This window comes from Rhipicephalus microplus, unplaced genomic scaffold (assembly GCF_043290135.1).
Source record: "Rhipicephalus microplus isolate Deutch F79 unplaced genomic scaffold, USDA_Rmic scaffold_90, whole genome shotgun sequence".
NCBI classification, from domain to species: domain Eukaryota; kingdom Metazoa; phylum Arthropoda; class Arachnida; order Ixodida; family Ixodidae; genus Rhipicephalus; species Rhipicephalus microplus.
Window position 1 is genome coordinate 1,001,712 of NW_027464662.1, and position 17,158 is coordinate 1,018,869.

The 17,158-nt window shown below is 44.0% G+C and overlaps 1 protein-coding gene across 4 annotated transcripts in view; it reads right to left on the reverse strand.

The window, feature by feature from the left end:
- Nucleotides 1-17,158, reverse strand: part of LOC142761644 (tyrosine-protein phosphatase non-receptor type 11-like) — a 156,173-nt gene that overhangs the window by 55,377 nt on the left and 83,638 nt on the right. For all 4 annotated transcript variants that reach the window (XM_075885218.1, XM_037433921.2, XM_075885220.1 and 1 more), the window contains exons 10-11: nucleotides 14,348-14,499; nucleotides 9,370-9,437 (exon numbers count right to left, since the gene is read on the reverse strand). In XM_075885218.1, the coding sequence (XP_075741333.1) occupies nucleotides 9,370-9,437; nucleotides 14,348-14,499 (220 nt within the window). The remainder of the gene's footprint in view (nucleotides 1-9,369; nucleotides 9,438-14,347; nucleotides 14,500-17,158) is intronic.

Sequence of the window (17,158 nt, forward strand, 5' to 3'; positions counted from 1 at the left end):
TGAATAAGGCATCTTCACTGTTCCAGTGAACAATAAACGGTGCGCGCGATTTCTTGTGACAAGCCACTCAAGGAGAACTGCGTTATGTGTGAAGCTCATTTAGACGAGAGGTTCATCGTCAGTATGTATGTTTAACATTTTCTAATTTATGTTTATTTTCAAATACTGCAGCCCAATTAAGGACTATTGCAGAAGTTAGGTACATAAATACAACAGCAAGTAATAACAACCATATCACAACATGTTTTTAAAGTATAAATACCATCACCTCCTAAGCACAACCGAGTATAGAATGAGAGAAAAAAATATTAATGTCACTCAAATGACTCCAACGGCTCGTTCACATTGGCGCTGGTCGCTATCAATCGCATCGGTCGCACAGCGACTGCTTTGGCTAGTCGATTCCTGATTGATTTTTCAGTCTCACGACTGCAGTCGCAAACATGCTGGAACCAATCACCGATGCCCAGAAGTGATGCCAGCATTTCTTTATATCCAGGCTCATTGTTTTGTGTTTTTTTTTTCATTGTACTGGCCTTCTGTTGCCAGATACAAACGAGTGCGTTCCTCTGCGTCTGTGCCATCATGGCCACCACGGAGTATTTGGCTTGGAGATGGCGGGGCGCAACAGCTCAAGCAAAGTGTTGAAATTGTGTGGCCGTATTCAAAAGAAGCTATACACCATCAAAATAAAGAGAAAATGAATGGTGCACTATCTTCCCACATATTCAGAATTAATTTAGGGGCGAAGCCCCACATAACGTGGGTCGTATGTGCCGTGTCGTTGCAGTCGTAGTATCCAATCGCATTGCATTGCATGTCAATAAAAACAGTGTCACAGCATGTCCACGGAGTCGGTGATGATGAGTGGGGCAAATCATCTGTCAATTCGTCCGTGCGTACACTTTGCCCCACTCGTTATCATTCACTTCGTGGATGTGCTGCGATTTTTTTTCTTGAACTTGACTTGCCACCGCCTTTAATGCAGCGCGTTTGAAACACGTTTGTGAAGCATGCCTTAACACCACCTAAAAACAGCGCGCGCTTGAGACGCGTTTGTGCTGCATTGAAGACGGTGGCCAGTCAATTTCAATTCAAGGAGAATTTCTAAATATGTCACCCTCGGAAGTAATCCTCATCATGTGAGCGCAGCTCGCGAGGCAGGTGGCTTGCATGGCCGGCCAACTCTCCCGAGCGAAAGAACGGTCACACCCACCACTGGAATTTTTTTTATTTAGAGGCTTCTGTGCTGCCAGCGCTAACACCATGGCATAGCGCATCCGCGCCATGACGATCCCTAGTTCTTCGCTCGAATCTAACTCCATAACAATACTGGGAACACTGTGCGAGAGCGAATGAAAACAATGAGTACAGCATGCTCAACTTGCTCCACTCACTCCACTAGCGGCGATCTCCTGATCAGCTGATTGGCACCAGTCTCCAGAGTTCTCGCTGATAACGAGATCCAGACATAACTCTCCGGCTTTGCGACTTCTGGTTGCTCGCATGCAGCCTCTGCCAGTGTGAACATCAGTCGCTTTTTGGTCGCCAGTCGCAAATGGTCGCGCAACCAGTGCTAGTCGCCGGTGTGAACCAACCTTAAAAAATCTGATATATTCATTCCAGGAACAGAACTAGGTAACTCGCTCAAGTAAACAACTATCCTTGGAGAAAAAAAACTGTATTTCAACATGTTCGTACAACAAATGGCTTAATGTTAAAATTTTGATCTCTTCTCGTTGGTAAAGCACTAGCATAGATGATGTATTTGTCATAAAATAACGGGCATGACGAATGAACGAAAGAGTGCATTAGTTTTCAAGAGTCTATATCCAGTCTAGTACACAATGGTGATAACTTGAAAGAATTTTTCATACAAGAATGGCATCAACAGTGAGTGAGCAAGTCCCCTGTGATTGCCCTACGCTGACAAACAAACACGATTTTCCATGATATTTCCAAATGTGCCTGCTTACTTCTCAAAGAAGCTGCCTCCTAAAAGAAAGACGGTGTCGTACGATGTAGATGCGATTTCTAAGCGAGAAAAAATTGGCTCTATTAACAAGAAACTGCACAGTGCTGCACGTTCCACAAGTTCGATTAACAGCGGCTACAATATCTCGGAGGGCATGATGCAAGATGACCTTCCTAGTAAGTGCTGGGCAAAACACGTCATCTCAAACGACATGGACTTTGTAGCGTTTTCAGTGTGTTTGTCAAGTATGGGAACTGCAGTGTGCTTTGAAAAGTTACCTTTGTGTTCAAATAATTCTTCATTGCATTCATTGCACGTCATATGTACAGTGGCACTCAGTATGACTTGCAACACAGAAGCCATGGTTGAAAGTCATACTTGCTGTAACACTGGCAAAAGTGAAATTGACTTTAGGAATATCAGAAGTACAAACATCCATCACATCAGTGATCATTTTTTATGTCGACGCCAGCGTGCAGTGCTTTCACTGCTTTGGCCACAGCTAGGATGTTGCAACTGATATTGGGCGCGACTGTACAGGGTGTTTTCTTGTAAAAAGAGAGGATGTCGACAGCATTACTAATGTTAAGGGCCTCCTGTTTGAAATGAATGCCATTATTTCTTGTGAGGGGTTTGAGACAGAAGCCGCAGGATACGTACAGGTTAACAAAGTGAAATTCAAAGATACTTGAGGAATTTCCAGGACTTGTCGCAGGTTTTTTCAAGGAGTAAAAGCAGCACTTAATGTTGAAACTTTATTACTCTAAATTTTCAAAATTGGCTCATATTCATTCCACTTATATAGCACATGCATATTGCAATTGCGACAAACATGTCTAGTCTGCACTTTAGCTCGCTTTAGCTTGACTATGTAGGAATGGCCGACTGTGCTTGTTGGTTAAGCCTATTTGAAGTTTAAGGCGCGAATACGACACGGACAAAGATAAAATACACACACACGAAGCGCTCCACGTGTGTGCATCTTATTTTTGTCCTTGTCGTACTCGCGCCTTCAACTTCAAATTAGCTTCACCGCTTGCACAATAGGGAAAGAGCCAGCACTGAAGAGCATTATGAGTCTCTCACTTCGTTTGTTCGTGGTTTAATGCAGTAAAACTTTATTTTCCAAGCAGTTTCAAAAAACGAAACCATATCAACTCCCGCCAAATTACTCTTTCAGAAATTGGGAGCTTGTCAGGTTGATGCCTTTCCATGCCTGCCAAGCTTAATGATTCTGAATTTGGGAGATTTGCACAACAGGAAGGGGGGGGGGGGTCGCGTTGACTTATTAGGGGCAAATTTCCTAAAGCCATGGGTCTGTCTAGCCCTTGTGTCTCATTTTGATACGAGACCACCCAGTTCTATAGCTCCCTCAGCAGGTGCGGACCGATGGACAGACGAATAAACAGACAGATGGACGAAAGAATCACGGTTTACCCATAAAACCCTCTAAAGCTTCGCCCCACTCATCATCATTCACTCTGTGGTTATGCAGTAACTTATTTGCCCTTCTTTCTTTTTTGCACCAAAAAAAAAACATCCCCCCCCCCCCCAAAACGGAGGGGGGGGGGGGCTCAGTAAACAGCGACGTTGCGCCGTCTTATACCAGCATAGCGTGGCTGAACACCCTAGAAACGAGTTTCCCAACATCAGTAAAAGGTGCGAGGGGGGGGGGGGGGTGAACATACTTTAAAAATTTTGCATAGTCCCCCACAACTAGCAAGATCTATTTCCGTCAAAAGAACCTGTGTATGTCTTCCTGAGACACACGTGAATGAACGCAGTCAGCTGCGTTCATTCACGTGTGCAGTGAATGAGTGCAGTCAGCTGTCGGGAAAGCACGAGTCGAAGCTTAGCTTAAGGCTAACTGACAACATTATGCCAAAGCATAGCCAAAGTGGCCAGATCGACAGGAACAACGTTACTAAATTGTTTGAATAGGAACGCCAAATTTATTTTATCTATGTTTTTTTTACATCTTTATCGCCTCTACCACTGTGTTAGTCTTGTGCCCTCGGCTGCAATCGCGTCACCGCAACCACTGTTTCCCACGCGGCAGCTGCGAAAAACGGTAGTTCCATGTTAAATCCGCATGCGCTGGCTGCGCACGTGGCTTTAAAACAATGCCGTTTTTTGCTATGATTGCATCTGCCGCAACTTCGTTCGCAGCATTTGTGGAAAGCAGCGTTACAAACTGCTCGAGCGTTGAACGCGTGTGCATTGTCGGAGTTCTGTCAGTTACATCGTAATCACACATGATTGCGTCAAGAGCGACTGCAGTTTCATCAACAGCAATCGTGGCAAATGATAACCGCAGCTCCGACAGTGCGTGCACTGACCACGCACGTCCTTTTTGAAGCTTCGAGCACGCTGCTTTCAGCCTTCCTTCCACGGTTTCGGCACTAAAGTTCATACTACCCACTGCGATGAGAAAAAAAAAAAAAAAAGCTTGAAACATCCAGAATTTGGCCCAATGCACGTTTAGATGAATGCCTCCTAAATTCATTTACAATAAAATGCGATGGTTTCGCAAAAAAAAAAAAAAACTTGGATCGATTGGGCTACAATTTTTTTCAATGAGGCCAGATCACGCACAGAAATTTTAATATCCGGGAGATTCTGCTGACAATTGTACAAACGTAAGAACTGGTTGAAATGCGAGAGACGAGAAAAAATTCCAGCACTTTCAAGGGCCTTAAAAATGCATTTTTCAAATTTAAAGGTTTCAAGAACCTATACATACCCCAAAAACAGAAATAAAAAGTGCACAAATAAAAACAAAACACGTTCCTTGGGTGAAATTTAACTGCCCAGCCTGACATGTTGTGCGAGAGCACAGAATCGAACCCGATGTACAGTGCAGGTACGTAGGCTGTTAATAAACCAAACGTACTATAAGCGTACATAAGCGAGACAGTCAAGACCTAAACCACAGAAATTGACGTGGAAAATTGCGTAGCTGCAACAGCAAAAGCGCGGCATTGCAAAGTTGAGCGATGCCACACAACAGGTGCAACAGGACAACAAAGCCATACGTTACTCTGGTTTTGAGGAAAAGCCTGTCAAAGAAGCAGCAAGAGTGCAGGTACATGAATGCTTTGAAGCATGGAAAAGGAGAAAAAAAAGTGATGATACATATTTAAACAACAGTGGATGCTTCAGTGCATTGTGACGAATGTATGATGTTTTCTTGTTCAACAGTAATGATGATGATTTGTAGGGTTTAGCGTTCCAAAACCACCATATGATTATGAGAGACGCCGTAGTGGAGAGCTCCGGAAATTTTGACCACCTGGGGTTCTTTAACGTGCACCCAAATCTGAGCACACAGGCCTACAACATTTCCGCCTCCATCGGAAATGCAGCCGCCGCAGCCGGGATTCAATCCTGCGACCTGCGGGTCAGCAGCCGAGTACCTTAGCCACTAGACCACTGTGACGGGGCTCTTTTTTAACATTAACAGTGCGAGACTGTCAAAGTAAACATGCTTTTAAAGCTTCTGCGAAATACACTTCGCATTTGTATGTGCAAGTTACACAAAATAAAGCGCTCAGGTATGCTTGCTTTTACATGAATAGAGACGTCACGGAAAACGCTGTGGACATTGTTTTGATGCCAAGCTCACAGCAGGCCTATCTTCCAGTGCCTCGGGGTGCCAGTGGCACACGCAGATAATATACAGGAAAGCAAGTTCAAAACATCAGTTTTAAGTGCACATACACAATTTACAGCGAGCCACTATTCAAGTACCAACTAGCCTTAGTTATAATCTCCATGGTATGATGAAATGGTTGCAACAAAACCGCGCGCGAGGGAGGCATCTTGTAGCCCACAGCAACGCCGCCGCATCTGGATGAATTCTCCCTTTTTCTCCGGTGCGTCAGTGCTGACACCTATCCTTCTAGCCACCATAATGGCGCGATGGATTCAAGGGTACGAAAAAAACAAAACAAAAAAATGGCCTCGATGGTGACCGAGTCTGCAGTTACCGGTAAAAAGTCCAAAAAATTGGATAGTGATCGCTATAAACGTCTGAACATTTTAATACAGTGACTCTATGGGGAACCTGAGGGTGCTAAAGATGAGTCCGGAAAATCAGGCATGTCCGAAATTTTGGGCGTCTCAGTAAGTGCGCATTGCCATTTAGTGCACGATCACGCCGCGTTCTCAGCTGGTACAAATGATCAAGGGTTCACTGCTTTTCTAGATGTCAATTCACAGTTACTCATGTTAGTGCCACCACGTTTGTGGTGAAACCCCAACGATAAAAGCGATTAGACAAGCACTACCAAGCCCCCCGAATGAATTCAATTACAACATTTTAAGATCGAACATGTAACTTGAACTACACTGGAAATGTAACCCCCAGTTGCTCGGTTGCCAATAATAATCGGCTAGATTTGGCAGTTTATGCTCCCGATTGACAATTATCATAGAAATAGCCATTTATGTGCAGCCTGGTGAAGCACTTCCATTCCTGATCTCCATAAAACAGCGCAAAAACAAGGAGCAGAAAGCCACACACTGAGAGCGCTCTTCGCGCTGTTTTACGAAACTGATAGAAGCTTTCGCTATCCACAAAATGGGTGTCAGTACGCCATCATTAAGTTGGGCGTAAGTGCACATTATCTCTCAAAAGAAGGAAGACCGCATGTCAGAAAGGCACTACTTACTTTTGCAAATTTTATCACGATAAAAAAAAGGCTCTTATCCTCTTCGCTTAGACTGTGGTGTTTCGTGCATGCAAAGAAGGCTTGTCTATTTATTGCCTTCGCACAATAGAGATACAGTGTAATAAAGATCACTATCTTAGATAAATAAGGTCTCTCCATTCAGCTTCTTAATTTTTTCGTGGCATGGGTACCTTAAACATCTGGAAGAGGGTGGACCAGGTAACACCATTACCATTTCTTGTGTGTATTTGATGAATAAATAATTTCATTTGAAATCAGGCAAATAGGAAACTTCATTTGAAATTAGGCAAATAGGAAACCCAGGCCTGGGGCTCCCTAGAAGGCCACTTAAAGCCGTTGGCCCTGTGCGGCCTCGACAATTTGCTGGATAACCTGAAGCAGATCTGACAAACAAAGCACCACGGCCGACCATCACACTTGAAGATCTTAATACAGTAAAGCCTCATTATTTGAACTCGGTTATATCAAAATCCAGCGTATTTCGAAACACTTTGGCAGTCCTTTACTAGTATTTCAATGTAAATCTAAGCGGATAATTTGAAGCGGCGGTCATTACCAGTCCGGTTAACTTGAAACTTTGGGTGCCATGTGCCGATTCCTGATCCCGATTTTGCCGCAAATCTCCAGAAACGACGGCTCTTAAGAGCTACAAAACAATGAAACGTAGTGATACAAATACGTGGCAGTTGTAGCACTTCAGCTTTGCTACTTCCAGCTAAGAAACAAGAAAAAAAAAACAACCGTGGGGTCAACGAAATGTGTGTCTGTGGAAAACAAAACGTGCTTCACTACAACACAGCAATGACGCGCGGGCAGCATATTGCACGATTCTCGCAACGTCGATCAGCGTATCATGACCTACTCATTCTTTTTTAGTTTGTAAAGACATTAACAAGAGATAGTTTGGCGGTATTCAGGATGTATGCGAATCTTCAATTGCTGGTTGTTTGAGCAATGTGCGCACTTGCACTGCAGCCTGGGTTCTTGCTTACAACACCTGCTTCGAAAACTAAATTTGAAAGGTTCAATGATCATGTTTTCCGGCCAAAACACATCGCGAATCTAACTGCACAGGCCATCATTAAATTCTTCATTTCGCCAGAAAAAATGGGCAAATGGTAGCATGATGACGTGCTGAGGCAGCGAGGAGCAAATGACATGCTGCCCGCGTGTCACTTCTGTGTTGCAGTGAAGGCACCTTATTTTTCACAAGTGCACATTTTAGCTTATCACAGCAGTTTTTTTTGTTTCTTTTTTTTTCAGTGGCAGCAGCGAGCCCTGCCATTCCTTCATGTTTGTGACGAAATCAAGACTAGGTATTGCTAGAAAACATAACCGTGAAGCTGCAAGCTAGCTGGCAAAGCAAATGACCAGCCCTGATTAGTTCGAATGATTTCAAGTTCCTTGCGTTCCACTTTTTGTATGTTCTGTTAATTTGAAAACCCACTTAGATTTCTTACAAGCCCAGTGACTTCGAATTAACGGCCCTAGCAGATATGCATGTATTACTTGTCGTGACTGATCTTCTGGTGAAGGGGCTTATACAGCACCAGTTACATCCAGGCATTCAGGAGCGTCATTCGGAAAAGCAGTCCTGACAAGCGAAATGACGATGGTAGACCCAGCCTGTGCGCCAAGCTAACCAAACGACCTCTTCTTCCCCACCTGAGTGGAACCCTCTGCCTGGATAGCAGTCATCTTCACTACATAACGAAATTTTCGGCCTGAGATACCCTGCAAAATCAATTCCCACAAACATGTGTACATCATGTACGAAATCTCAACAGTTATTAATGCTTAGAAGGCAATTTATATGAATTTCCAAATTCGCAAGCACAACTCAGTGCTATACACCATACTTTACAACAGAGACAACATCTGAGGTGACTTGGAAAGTGATCCCAGTTTCTGAGATGTCGCCACTGTGGCCAAACTTTGAGCTAGGACTTTGGCCACGCATGTGCCGAAAGCAATGGCTATGGTGAAGTCGTTGCTACTATAGGGCGACAATAAAGACAATGATGGCAATGACATTGTGCAGCGCACATAGCAATAAAAGAACATGAACCATTTCACATGCTAGAGTTGTACGCAACAACTTGTTCTTGGAGCTCCCGAGACGAAGCTGTTAGTAATGAACAGACTGTAATTAACAATGTGTCATGCACAGCAGCAGGCCATGTGCCGTGTTATGATTATTGGGCAACTAGCAAAATACTGTGGCAGAAAAACGACAAACAAAATGCCGAGACACTAGCCATTCATTTTCATTTCTATTTGTTTCCAAATCCAGTCATTTAAATGCCTCGAAACATGCAGTGAATAAGAGTAGGAGGCCATTTGCATGCTTTTTTAGTTGTGGCTGCTTCAACCAACCTGACCCAGGTTTTGGATTTATGTCCCTTCAGTCCACGCGATCATAGCAGCTTCCCTCCATTGTTCCACTGTGTTGGGCTTTGGACAGTGCGCAAACAGCTCGAAAAAGGCCTTGAGGCAGGAGAGTGCTTCAAACATGTGCATATTTAATCGGTTCAGCCCCGCATTCAGATATCACAATGAAGATCATGCTTGCATAGCTAACTTCTAGTTGAAAGATGCACTAATTGCTGCTGGCCCCACTGCATGCCAAAAGAACGGCCGCCGAAGCATCTACTAGGCCAGACAAATGGCAGCACTAAACCACAAACTGATCCATCTCACCTTGCTTCTTGATGAGGTCGACAATCATGTCAATGACGATGAATGTGCCAGTACGGCCAATCCCAGCACTGAAACAAATCATTCATACCACTACTGAATGAAGGAAAGACGTGTAAATTTATGCTCATTTTCTTTGTCAGACGTGACAATAATAACGTGAACTAACAGACAATGATGCCAAGGAAAGTATGCGAGTTGTTATTAAGAGGGCAAGTCAGAAATTACCGACAATCTTGCCATAACTTTTCTCATACTGTTGTGAAAGTTTGACCTTATTTCTTCTATCTTTATTCCTTCTCTTGCTGATATATCCTGGCTACACCATTAGACGATTGCAAAAAAGAGGAGTGATTCATTTCCTCTGGTCGGATGGTGTCAAAGGTTCAGGCATTCATTATCCTCGCAATGCAGGAGTAGTGCATGTAAAACTGCGTTTTTGATGTTCGAGAATTCGCAACCAACGCAAGAAGTTATGTATTCGCCTTGAACACCGAGGTTTGTGGCTGCACACAGTTTATCACTGTATTGAAACCATCAACAAGATAACATTTAAGTAAATGGAACACCCTCCCTACTGTCCAGACCTACCTCCATGTGACTTTCGCTTGTTTGGGCCACTCGGGGATACTTTGCGCGATAGCTAAAATTTACCATATTTACTCGCATAATGATTGCACCCCTAAATTTTGCGAACAAATCCTTTTTTTATTTTCCCCAGTAATGATTGCACCTCAAACTTGCCGCAGCTATACGACGTGTGCCAAGTGTAGCTGATGATCATCGTGTTTACAATTTGTGGAACGTTACCTAAATAACTCTTCAAGACTCACAAAGTGAACTGCATGCACCAAACGGATTCTTAATTTACGTCCATCGTTGACGGAAACATGCCACATTAGAATTGCAGTGGAGCAAAATAACCCACCACATGTCCACGGCAGTTCAACACACCCTTCTCTGCTTCTGTCCTTCAAAAGTGGACACGGCTACGCTATTGCTGCTAACTTACCGATTAAAGTGAAATAATTCGACGAATGAAACTGTAGTTACGCACATGGCACACTCACAACCTCCATGACTCATGAGAAAGAATCGCCAGGCCTGTGCAGAGCACACAGCACAGTTACAGTGAAAGCAGGAATGTTGCTGATTCGACTGGGCCAACTAACACATGCAGGGTACCTGCTAAGCCATAAAGCACCATAATTTTCATTATTAAACATGGAGAATAACAAAACAACTAGAGCAAAAGCCGAGTACCAGGCAGCATGCAGCGGAATAACATAGAGAGATCGGAAGATGGCAGCATGGATAAGAGAACAGACAGGAGTTGTAGATCACGGAAAAAAAAAAAAAAGTGGACCTGGGCTGATCACGTAATGTGTAGATCAGACAACCGGTAAGAGCAACAGAATGGTTACCAAGAGATAGAAAATGCAATCGGGGTAGGCAGCGAGTTGGATGAAGTGATGAAATTGGGAAGTTCACATGGATAAAATGTATTTGGCTCGCACAGAATATGGTAAACTAGAGATCACTGGGAGAGGCCTTCATCCTGCAGTGGACAGGCCGAGAATAATAATGTGATGCTGAAAAAGTCATTTTTTGCCAACTTTGCAAGTATTTTCTTAATAAGTGTTCCTTTAGATAGGTTGAAAACATTTTTAGGAACTGGTAAAAGAGCTAACAAAGTTTGGCGACTGAAATACTGCTGCTGTATTCACGAAAATTATCGTATAAACCGGAATATAAGTCGAGATATTTTATATAAAACGAGCTAAAGTCGCCTTTCGTCTTATATAGCGGTGTCTAGCCGACAGTGCACCGCTGTCTGGCAACATGTGGCTTGCATGTGCATGAGAAGCTGGACACGGCCATATTTGCATTCAAATCCAACAGTAGGTTGTTTTTTTGTCTCTCTTGTCTGTTTTTTTTTGTGTTCGTGATTTGCCTCCAATCTAAGTGTTCGCTCCGCTTGACATTGTGTTTCATTTTTAGTGGTCTTTTTTTTTGTTTACTAAATAGAAGTAGCAATATGAAAAGGCAATACTCAGCTGCATTTAAACTAGAGATTGTTGAACTAGAGAAGCGAATGGGAATATGGCTGCTCAGCGCCGCTTTGGTGTATCAGAAAAAAGCGTGCGCTATTGGAGGGTGTAGAAAGGGAAGCTGCAGATGTGCAATCCTCGGAAAATGTCATTTCGTGGGCGAAGTGCGGTTCATCCGCAGCTGGAGGATACGCTAGAGAACTTTGTGTGGGAAGTTCATGCGTGCTCGCTGCCAGTGACCATGGATACCATTCGCAAGAAGGCTGCGGAACTCGCTCGAGAAGCTGGGCTCATGAGAGAAGAGTTTCGTGCACCAAACTCTTGGGTGCGTCGATTCATAAAATGCAAAGGATTTTCTTTCCGGTGGCGCACATCCATCTGTCAGAAGTTTTCAGTCGAGTTCGAGGACAAGCTTACAAACTTCCAGGGCTTCGTGAACCGGCTTCGGGAGCAGAATAACTACATGATGGGGCAGATTGACAATGCCGATGAGACCCCTGTGTAGTTTGACATGCCTTCATCGACCATGATCATGCAGCATGGTGCCAAGGATATGAAGCTGTTGTCTAGTAGCAACGAGCACTCACATTTCACCGTCATGCTGGCATGCATGGCAGATGGTAGAAAGCTTCCGCCCTTCATCATTTTCAAACGTAAGACAATGCCAAAGGAAGTGTTCCTGCCCGGTGTTGTCGTTCGCCTCAACAAAAAAGGAAACATGGACGAGGCCATGATGCTCGAATGAATACAAGTAGGCTGGAACCGTCAGCCAGGTGCGATTTTGCGTCTTTGCAGCATGCTGGTGTTAGATGCGCTTCGTGGTCACTTAACCAACGCTGTGAAGCGTGCACTAGCTGATGGAAAAATGGACCTCGCCGTGATACCAGCTGGTATGACGTCCATTCTCCAACCGATCGACGTTGTGCTAAACAAGTCGTTCAAGGACCGAGTGCGGCTGGAGTACCAAAAGTGGATGTCCGCCGACAACCCAAAGACACCGACGGATCGCCTACAGAGGCCTCCGCTTGCGACTGTTTGTGGCTGGGTGCTCTCCACCTGGCGTTTTTTGCCATATTCCATGGTGGAAAATGCTTTTAAGAAATGTTCCATCAGCAACTGACTGTATGGCAAAGAAGACAACGCACTGTGGGAGGCAGCCAGCGAAAAACTCTCGCTTTCAGAGGACAGTGGTGCTTCGTCTGACGAATAGGAACAGTTGCGATGGTGGTTTAGGGGAGTTCCGACAATCGGGGCGCGGTGCGCCCAATTCGCAAATAAATGTAGTTCGGCTATTTTGGGTTGCTTTTTTTTTTCTTTTTTCATTTTGGTAACCTGAACTTGGGGGGTCGACCTGTATTCCCACTCGACCTATAGTCCGGTTTATACGGTATCTAAATATGCTTGTTTTTTTGCTACTTTGCTAAGAGTATATAAGCCGGAACATTTATTTATTTATTTATTTATTATACCCTCACGGTTTTCACATTACAGAGGGGAGGAGAGTCGCAAGTAATATCATACATAAATGTATGATACTACTTGCGATGTTGCATGAAAGAAAAATCATAATAGAATGCTTCCAAACACAATGTGCCATTGCACCCAGTATCATGGTTAAACATGCATAATTTATTTCCCTGTAACTATTTCCTCTTTGCCGGAATATTCAAAGGGTGGCCTCGTAACTACCAAACTATTTTGAATGAAAACATTATACTAAAGTCACTCTCATACAGTAATCTTGCAGCTTAATTAAAAAACATATAATCACCAGTGCTTGAATTTTGGACTGAGACACTTTACTTGGAATGACCCAGGTGGCTTTCAAAATTTGGTGAAAATACACAGCATTGAGGTAACAGGGATACATCAATCATTTCAATCCACATCGAAGGGCTAATCATGTGCCCGAATGCAGCTTGCAAAACGCCCAATCTGAAAGGCGTGACTCTGAATTGGCCATCTGATGATATGAAGGCATTTTCACAGTGGATTCCATGCATGCTAATATGCCAGTATGCTGAATAAAAATAAACTAATCAACAATATTTAAATCCATGAAGGCATTCAAGGGTTCCATTTTGTGTGGCAGGGGATACGTTGCATTCCTTTACGCTGTGCAGACCCAGAATGATTACCTGTATATGGGGCTTGCTTTATCAGCTGACAACAGACGTCTGTCCAAGAGGGTGGTATTTGAAATCAAATATTCCCTCGTAAAGACAAGTACAGTCAATGGACTATCTTTGAAATGCACATTGGCGATAGTTGCGATTTCCTTTCTCTGAGAAAAGCTTCGCATCAGGTCAACATTGCCTGGTTTTGCGCTGGTAGTCACCTGGGTGAGTTTTGCCGTACATGTGATCAGCGCAATTCCACTTGAACAACGAAAGCAAAGTGCTTGAAAACCTTTATAAAAAAAATGCTCTGTCAGCTTTCGCGCACACACATGTAGTATAGCACACAGGCAATACAACTGACTTAAGGTAGAATGTATTGTTGAGAGGTGGAACATCACAATTTTGCAACAGGCCACAAGAGAGGAGTTTGGTTATTAATTCCATAAAACAATTAAATGCTTTCTATAACTTAGAAATGCAGTAGACTCTCAGTAAATGGAAATCTGTTCAGCAGAACTGCCGCTTAAACGGAACAAATGCTTCTGACAAGATTGGTATCGCTCTTGCATAGCGCATCGCTGTTCATCCCTCAGTAAACGAAACTGCTGTTAAACGGGACACATTTTACTGGTTCTGTTTAATGAGAGTCTACTGTATTAGCCCTAACCATGTTTTAAATAGTCCCGAATCGGTGAAATATTTGCTGTACCCCTAAAGCCTTGATTGGACAGTAGAAGTGAGCAAAACAAAGTTTAAGGACATATGTTGGTAACCAAGCTTGAAAAAAGTGAGAAAAGCACTTAGCCACACCTGCAGTGCACCACAATAGGTCCGGCATCAGGCATGGATTCTTGCCGCTGGTTCACATCGTGCAGAAAGTTGAGGACACAGCCAGGATCAGATGGCACTCCGTGGTCAGGCCAGGCCGTGAAGTGGTAGTGGAAGACACTCCTCGTCTCACACTGGGAGTGATGTGCATCCTATGTGGTCATCCCTTCACTAGCCCCATTTCTGTGTGGCATCCACTGCACTTTCATATTTTCTCTCATCTTTCAGATCCTTAAAGCTGTTCATGACACCCTCACAAAATCAAAAAGCCAGCGTTTTCTCCATTCCGACTCCTGTCAGCCTTTGTGCTGTGCAGCACATACATGGTGCAAAATCAAAGTGCAGGACTTGCATGAGGACTTATGTCATGAGCAAGAGCCCTTCAGAAGAAGAAGAGAAAAAAAAAAGTCATGTATACACAACGGCGGGTACTGCGCGAGCGTGCACCCTTAAGAGATAACCACGAGGCATGGGTCCCGAATGGCGATCGGCGCGCGACCAGGGACGAGCTGGCATAGTCGACGTGGGCTTCCCGAGAAACGGACGAAGACCTCGACCTGCTTCGAGGGACGCTGCTCAAGATGCAGCAGGCATGCACAGCAAACGCCAGCCCCTTTGAAGCCAGCTACTGAAGACAGTCCGCTGGTGCCCACGTCAGCGTGCAGCATTGGGGGCGCCTGTGGCTGCTAGGCCCAACCAATGATGCATCCGCCACATTACCATCGTCAGGTGACGAAGACGACCACATCGGCAGCAAAGGCAACGTTCGTTGAAAACATCCAGAAACCCAAGAGTGATACAGTATGACCGATTCCAGACATTGACGAGCCGTGAGTCGGCTTGAGCAAATAAGGTCGGCGCGAACTGTGAAGCTATAGTTACCTGACGATGATTAGGACAGTTTAGTATGTGAAGGCATTTTGTTTAGAAATTTACTTAAGGAGCTATTGCTGCTTGTTTTGTACTTTTTTGTATATATTGTTAATGTGCCGCATGTGTTTATTAAATGGGTTTTCTTGTCAATCTAGCCAGTCTCAGTTCATCGCCCGCAGCAGCCACCCGTAACCCGTGACAACTTACTACTTGACAAAGAGATAGCCGAAACTTGCTACAATGAACTTCTACATGTGAAAGTTTTCCTCCTAATACATTGTTGGGAAATCAGAAATAGAGTTGACCGGCAATATTCGGACATTCATTTATGTGATGGTATGTGGTATCTTATGTTGCTAAAGACACCCATAACCAAGTGCCATGAAATTCTCGTGTAGCTCGATGACAATGATGCACAACTGTGATGGAACTGTAAAGGCACTTAAGAAGTTTTAAATAGTGTGAAATTCGTAACTATTTTGCCAGTTTCTGCTGCCGCAAAAAAAAAAAAAAACACAATCTGTGGAAGAAAAACTTGCAGGATATTTACTTCAGAATGCAGGAATGCTCCTGCATTCTGAAAGCAACTACTTCAGCAATATTTGGTCAGCGCATGATACCGCTCAATGCATCCTCGTTAGTGCAGGCCAGAGTTGTTACTGCAGGTCTTGCAGAGGAACAGTTTCTTTCTTGGCTCTTTTGTTTCCCTATCGCTAGAAACGGCGCAGTCCTTGCTGCTTCAGTCTGGGAGCTTGTAGACGAAATGGCTCTCTTATACACTAAAGTCATCCTCCCTTTCGCTACAAGCACCACCGTAAAACACACGCAGTGAAAACTTGGTCATGTTATCAGAGAACCGTGCGTCAGTGGGTTCACTTCAGGCTCCGTGCTGATCATAATGCTGCACCGTAGTGTAAAAAAATGTAAACCTCAAAAACAAAGCTGACTTATTCCTCAAGAGATGGCACTTAATGTATACGAAAAATGCACGCGACTCACATTGAGAAAACAGCGAAATTTAAACCACGAATACTCCTGTCGGGCAGTGCCCAACCCCGGACTGCTATGGCTGTGTAGCATTGTTGGGCACTGCTCGACAATAAACCACAACATTTTGACACACGTAGGGGGCTAATTTTGCACTGTTATAACAAGAGAACATATTATAGGCAAATTACGATTCCATTCCTAGTACCTTTGATGCACCACTTTGATATATGAGCATGAGGTAGAGATCATCAAGGGCATTTATATTGCTTTAACAGTATCTATGAATGCCCACTTTTGTGTTTGTGGCTAAACACCTACAAATACCAGTAAATGCCCCTTTTCGAAATCGGCACCTACATGAACAGTATATAGCTGCAAGCTTTGCTTTCAAGTGAGGCTTGATTGATTTGATTTGATTTGTGGGGTTTAACATCCCAAAACCATCATATGATTATGAAAGACGCCGTAGTGGAGAGCTCTGAAAATTTCGACCACCAGGGGTTCTTTACCGTGCACCCAGATCTGAGTACATGAGCCTACAACATTTCCGCCTCCATCGGAAATGTAGCTGCCACAGCCGGGATTTGATCCTGCGGGTCAGCAGCCGAGTACCTTAGCACCTAGGCCACCGTGGTGGGGACACGAGGCTTGTGATTGTTATTCAAGTTACAGGGCGACACTGGCTGTTCAGAACTGTATGCGGTTCAACCTACTCCTCTTGTTCAACCAACAACCAGAGAACAAGTGCAAAACAAAAGCCAAGGCCCTGTTTCTGAATGCGGCCTCTTGTGTGCACTCGTTTAAAGAGAAGTTGCCAGACGTACCTATTCTGCTAGAACCCGTCATCACACATTGGGAAACTTAGCTAGAAGCTACTAAGTACTTTAGTGTAATAGAGTTTCACCCAAAAAAACTGCATAATGCAAATAA